The 6,669-nt window shown below is 58.9% G+C and overlaps 1 protein-coding gene across 1 annotated transcript in view; it reads right to left on the reverse strand.

Annotated features, from left to right (window-relative positions):
• SLIT1 (slit guidance ligand 1) overlaps positions 1-4,826 on the reverse strand; it is a 153,188-nt gene extending 148,362 nt beyond the window's left edge. The window contains exon 1 of the mRNA XM_079793488.1: positions 4,615-4,826. Coding sequence (XP_079649614.1) covers positions 4,615-4,811 — 197 coding nt within the window. The 5' untranslated portion in view covers positions 4,812-4,826. The remainder of the gene's footprint in view (positions 1-4,614) is intronic.
• Between the last annotated feature and the right edge of the window lie 1,843 nt (positions 4,827-6,669).

Here is a 6,669-nt window from a genome sequence, read left to right on the forward strand (position 1 = left end):
CCTGCATCGCCGCCTTTAATCCTCACCACCAGGCTTTGAGGCGGGTCCTGTCATCAGCCCCACTCTCTGAGAAGTCAGCACTTTCCCCAGAGCACTGACTGGTCTGCCATGACGCCTTTCCTCTCCTATTGTGTCCTCCATCTCTACCTCCCCTGCTGGACTCAAAACCCAGGGCGGGGGAGGCAGTTTGGATTTCTGTCCCGCACGATTCCCTGAGCTAATGCAGACCTTCGATAGATAGCTATCTGTTTCATGAATGAATCAAACCCATAACTTGCCCAAGGTCCCCGGCTGCTGAATGGCAGAGAGGCTAAAGGCCCAGGCGGCTGGCTCCAGAGCCATGCCAGCATGGCGTCCGCCCTGCAGAGAGCCCCTGCCCAGCACTGCCCTGCTCCCTGTCTCCAAATCCCAGGGGCCAGGGGCAGCGCGGCCCCAGGACAGGGAGGGAGCACTCTGAGCAGCCAGACTCCGGGAGGGCAGCCTGCAGCACGGCCGACACCCAAATGCTTACCTCCCCAGCTCTCTCCTCTCCCAACTGAACCCTCAAACCTTTAGCGAGGGCTTCTCACATAGTAAAGAATAACATCATCACGTAATTGAATCACAAAGCATGTTCACCTGCAGAGCATGAGTGGATCCTGCAAAGCCCTCTGAGGTGGTAGGTGTCCGTCTCCCCGGAGGCTGAGGGATGGAAGAACACCAGCCACGCGACATGCATGTCGCCAGGCCCTCTCCACTGCGTTCGCTCACTCACTCCCCACCGTCCCCTTTTAGAGATGGGACACTGGGTCCTGGAGAGGATGGAGGGCAGCAGTGGGGCCCCACCACCGGTCACTGAGAGCCCGCAACAAGCCCAGGGCACCGGGAGCGGGAGGTGTGAGTCCCTCCAGGAAGCAAGTCCCCCTGCACAGTGTGGGTCTCCGCTGCAGGAGACCGAGTCCTGCTCAGAGAGCCCAGGCCCACCGAGCCCTGGTAGTGGACCTGGCTTCAGTCTGGCCCGCTGACCGCTCTCTCTATAGCCACCCTTCCGTCATTATTTGGTATTCCAAACAGGATCCCAGACAGTCCGGCTGGGGGTGCCCTGGGCAGTCTTCCTTGGGCATCACCACCCAGCCCTGTTGAACGGGGCCTCCAGACTCAGGGGGCTGAGCTGGGTGAAGGCATGGGACACCCCCCCCCCCCAGGCCTCTGTAGCAGACAGGGAGCTAGAGCAGTGGACACGCTGGTCAGGAGGCAAAGGGACATACGGAAGAAGGCAGGAGAGAGGGGCCCTCATGGTCTGACAAGCAGCAGAATGTTTTGGGGCTCAATGGAAGCCAGCAGGCTGGCCCAGGGCCCTGCCCCACCTCTCCATCCTGGGCCTCACCCCTCTCTGCACCCTGCACCCATACAGGGGATCTACGGCAAGCCTAGAACACAGCTTCCCGGGGTGGAAAGAGGAAGCAGTGTCCCCACATACTCTCTCATCATACTCTCCTGAACGTTCTAGTGAAAGTCGGGGTCCTTACTTGGATAACAACACAATTCATAATGGCCATGGTTGGGTCCTTCTGAGTTTTGAGTCCCACAAAGAGACAAGCTCCCAAGCCTCCCCCAGTACACCCCCAAACCTCACGTGGTGTTTTAATTGTCCCACGGCAGTGAACTATTCAGCACCTCTTCCCCATCCAGCCCACCAGCCCCGCCGCCCCTCTGGCTCAAGTGACGTTCAGAAGTCCCCGCAGCAAACCAATGACCATCTCTTCCCACCGGGGGTGCAGGCCTGGACTACATGGTCATAAAGGTGCCAGGCCTCATGGGCTGCCGTAGAAACTGCCCAGAACACAAAAGAGGAATGCACAGCTGCAGTCTATAAAAATGTCACAGACTCAGAAGAAGCTGCCGGTTCGGGCTCTGACATTGTGCGACGCTCACACTGATTCGAGAGAGTATCTGCCGCAGTTATTTTGAGTCCATCCAGGTTCTCCCCGGGAATGAGAGTGGTCTTTTCCTCCTCAAATGGCTCTCGCCGCCATTTGTTGAACAGGCAGGCTCCTTCTGCTTTCCACATGCTTTCCCAACCTAAGAAGTTCGGCGCAGCCAAGATCAGACTTCGCCCTAAGATAACTCACCTCTGCATGCCAACCCCGTAGTCCCCAAAGGAAAAATCCAGACAGAGAAAGGCCTTTCCGACTCTTCCCAAACGTCCCAACCTCAAGTCCCATCGCCTCCCACCGGACACAGCACACATCAGCCCAGGGCAGCGCGGGCCCATTTGCCCAGCAGGCCAGGCGCACTCACACCTGCAGGCCTTTGGCTCACACCCTTCCTCTCTCTGGCTGCTGTCTTCTCTGCTTGACAAAATACAACCCAACCACTGCGGGGTCCCCAAGCACCCTGGTAAAATGGCCTGTCCTCTGAGAAGTCCCTTTACCCCAGAAAAGGGCTTCTCACCCCAATGTTCCCACCAACAGCCCCATCATGCTGCATGCCTGGCCCTCTCCCAAAAGCTTAGTCAGGTGTCCCCTGCCCCGTCCTCTGGACTCTACATCCCTGAGGGCAGGGAGTTGCTCACTCCACGCTGGAGCTTCAGCACCCGGGGCAGTTCCTGGCTCTGTAAGCATTTGCTGAATTAAATTACAAGGCTCTTCTGATCCTATCGTAACAATGGCCCTCACTGAGCAAGCATCATAATGGAGCAGGCACTTCCCACACATTCCCTTCAGTCCGCACAGGAACCAGAGACCTTATGCATCAGCAGCTCCATTTTCCTGATGGAAAGCAACTCAAGCTCAGAGAAGTTAAGGAACTTGCTCAAGGTCACACAGCAAATAACTGACCTTGCTGTGTTGGAGCCCTGACTCTTTCCTCTGCACTAGGAAACTTAGCATCTCTTTTAATCACAGAAGAGCTCAAACGTTCATAAAAGTCAAGACAGACACTCGCCTCAAAACTAAAGAAGAAGAGAGAGCAAGGAAGGAGATGACTTCAGGATCAGATCCAAAAGCAAAGGAGAGGGGCTAATGTGTCTTCGACGGAGGCTGCTACCAGGGTAACAGCTGCAGGAGAAATGCCCCATGGACACGGCCAAGGAACAGAGGAGGTCCAGAGGGAACATGTGTGGAGGGTGACCCTGCAACTTCAGGGGTCCTCTGGACAGGTGTCTGGCCTCAGTCCCTCCCAGGGCCACACAAGATAAGGCACAGTTGCCCCCAAGCAAACTCGGTTTGGTCCAACCTCTCCCCACAGCAGCATCTTTCCCCAGACCCACACCCCTACACGGATGCCATCTACATTGCATCTACATTGCAAATTCTCAAACCTCCACGGGAATCTTTCAGACTCAGCCAAGAAGAGTCTGGGGCAAACCTGCTGACCTTGGTACGGACTCTGATCCTGGACACAGCCCTCCCCGGGGTCAGGTTTCTGCCTCTGACCGGCCATGAGACATGTGCTCAAAAGTTATCAAAATATAGATGCCTTTCCGGAGAGCCGCTGCGGGTGCCCGGGAGCGTGGAAGGGAGTCGGCGGGTTTCAAAGCAGCTGGCAGTGGTCACCAACGTCCAATTCCAACACCTCCCGAGGCCGTCATCTCTGTGAGCAGCACAAAGGCCCTGCGTGTGACCAAAACCTACACACACAGCCAGGTACAGGGGCGCCCGCACTGAGGTGACACCACTCCACTAGGAATTCACTCAGACACATATTCTGCAAGGAATCGGGGGAAACAAATTATACAGGTCTGTAAACACACACACGCTAACCATCCACATGCACACACACGCCCTCCCAATCTCATGGGGTCTAGAAAGGGCTGTTTCCTCCAGAATTCAGAACTGAGAGATGGGGAGAGAAATTGTGGTTTTGTGACTTGTCATTGTCAGTGCCTTTAACCTCTTGTCCCCCACCCCAAGCTCCTGACCTCTCAGCATTATTCACGGAATTCTTGGTCCAGGTCGTACCTATCCCTCTCTGTTCCGAATGTAACAAACCCTAAGACCCCAACCCAAATCCCTCAGGTCCCATTGTCTGCCAGGGTTGGAGATGGCTGGATGGGGGGGGGGGGGGGGGGGGAAGCGACACCTACAAGGGAAGAATTCTTAGGGTTCTGGGGCAAACAATGGGGAGGAAGGGAAAGACAAGAAACTTCCACTCCATCCCATCTTGCCCCCCAGCACCAGCCTGCAAGCCCTCCGAGCCCACATCCACACACCCCACTCCCACGTGCCCAAAAGGAGACATGGTTCCTGGCGAGCGCCAGGAGCTTCCCTCCTGGGTGCCAGGAAGGCTTTGTGGCACCAATTCGCAGGCACCCAGGAGGAATAAAGTGCTGGCGCGGTGGGGAGGGCCTGCCGGTGCTGAGCGCAGGGTGCAGGTGTGAGGATCAGAGCTGACAGCCCCGCCGAGAGCCCTTTGAATCCCGGGAAAGGAAAACAGTGGCGCTCCTGGCTCCTGGCTCCTGGCTCCTGGCTCCTGGCTCCTGGCTCCTGGCTGGAGCAGGACCCTGGCAGGCACTGACTCGTCTACTGGCTGCGAAGCCCGGCCCCAGCGGTCCTACCCCCGGTTGTGAAGTGCGTCTGAGTGGGAAGGCAACCTCGGGGCTCCCTGCGGGCGAGGGACGGGGGCTATACTCACAGGCGCTCGGTGTTCCGGGGGATGTTCTTGGGGATGGCCTGCAGCCCCGTGCCGTGACAATCCACCGAGGTGCCGGTGCAGGTGCAGAGGGCGGGGCACGCCGTGGCACCCAGGCGCCACGCGACTGCCCACAGCAGCAGCCAGAGCTCCGGACGCACGAGCCCTGCCGAGGACCCGCTCCGGGGCGTCAGCGCCATGGTGCCCTCACCGCGTCCCTCTGGCGTGCCAGGCGGCGGCAGCCGCTGACCATGCCCGTCCGGGGCGGCTTCCAGGTGCGGTCCCGCGGCACGGCCACCGAAGAGACCGCTGGCTGGTGCGCTGCGCCCTGGCGGGCTGGGAGGCACCTTGCTCCTACGAGCGACGGCGCCTGTCGCGGATGGAGGGAGGGCGCCCGAGGCGGAGGGCGCTCGGCTCCTCTCCGGTGTCTCGCCGGCTGCGTCTCCTTCCCTCCCTCCCGCTCCCCACAGACTGCTGAGCGGAGGAAAATGGGCCGGCCCGCGCGCTCACGCACCCGCGCGCACAGACGCACAGCCACACACTCGCACTCCCGCACGCTCGCTCCCACCCGGTAGTCATCCGTCAATCGAAAAGCTCACATCCCGGACCAGACTCCTCCCCGCCCTCCCCCCACACCCCTCCCCGCCCCCCCACACCCCTCCCCGCCCTCCCCCCGACACACACCCCTCCCCGCCCCAGCCTCCTCAGACCGCTCTGCGCCTGCTGCCAGCAGCGTCCGGTTTCAAAGGTGGAACCTACGAGGCGCGGGCAGGGGGCTGCGGGGGAGGGGGTGTCTCACGGTGCGACCAGCCGGCTGACCCTCGCCGGCTGCGCGCGCGCGCGCGCGCGCGCGCACACACACACCACACACACACACCACACACACTCACACACACACTCACACACACACACACCACACACACTCTCACACTCACACACTCACACACACACACTCACACACTCACACTCACACACTCACACACACTCACACACACACTCACACACACTCACACACACACACACACTCACACACTCACACACACACACACTCACACTCACTCTCACACACACTCACACACACTCACTCTCACACACACTCACACACACACACTCTCACACACACACTCTCACACACACTCACTCTCACACACACACTCACACACACACACACCACACACACACACTCACGCACACCACACACACTCACACACACACTCACACACACCACACACACACACTCACACACACACACACACACTCTCACACACACTCACTCTCACACACACACTCACACTCACACACACCACACACACACACTCACACACACACCACACACACACACACTCACACACACCACACACACACACTCACACACACCACACACACACTCACACACACTCACACACACACCACACACACACACTCACACACACACTCACACACACACACTCACACACACACACACATACGCGCACACTCACTCACACACATAGCGAGGATGAGCACCCTTAGACGCGAGCATCCGGCACCCGAAGCGAAGCGGGGAGAGGATTTTATTTTGCCGCCTGGACCCTTTCCCCTGGGCCACAGACAAGCTTTCCTCAACGGCAGAAACTGCTCCCAGCCCCTGGCACTTGCTCGTCAATTCACCGTGGAAGGAAGCCCTGTGCCCCAGGTGGCCATATCCAAGCCACCTACCTTCTTAGCGAGGCCTTGAGGGCAGAGTTGGGGCGGAGGGGGGCGGGGCGGGGGGAGGCAAGTACAGTCTCCTCGCCTCCATCAATACATTCACATTCTCCTCCAAATTGGCAGCGGCCCACTTCTCCGAGGGGAGCGCGCAGCTGGCTGCACCCAGAATGAGAAAGGCCTGGATGTGGACACCGCACAGCACGGGGCGTTATTGCTGCCCATTGGACGATGCGGCTTCCCAGGTGGTAGGGAGCAGGGCAGGGTATCAGTGGGGATTGGGAACGGAGCATAGCATCTCTCCTCCTCCATCACACCAGCGTTCCTCTAGTTCCAATAAACAGCAACGAATATGCAATCCCGTCTTCAAAG

This window comes from Cnephaeus nilssonii (assembly GCF_951640355.1).
Source record: "Cnephaeus nilssonii genome assembly, chromosome: 16".
Classification (NCBI taxonomy): Eukaryota; Metazoa; Chordata; class Mammalia; order Chiroptera; family Vespertilionidae; genus Cnephaeus; species Cnephaeus nilssonii.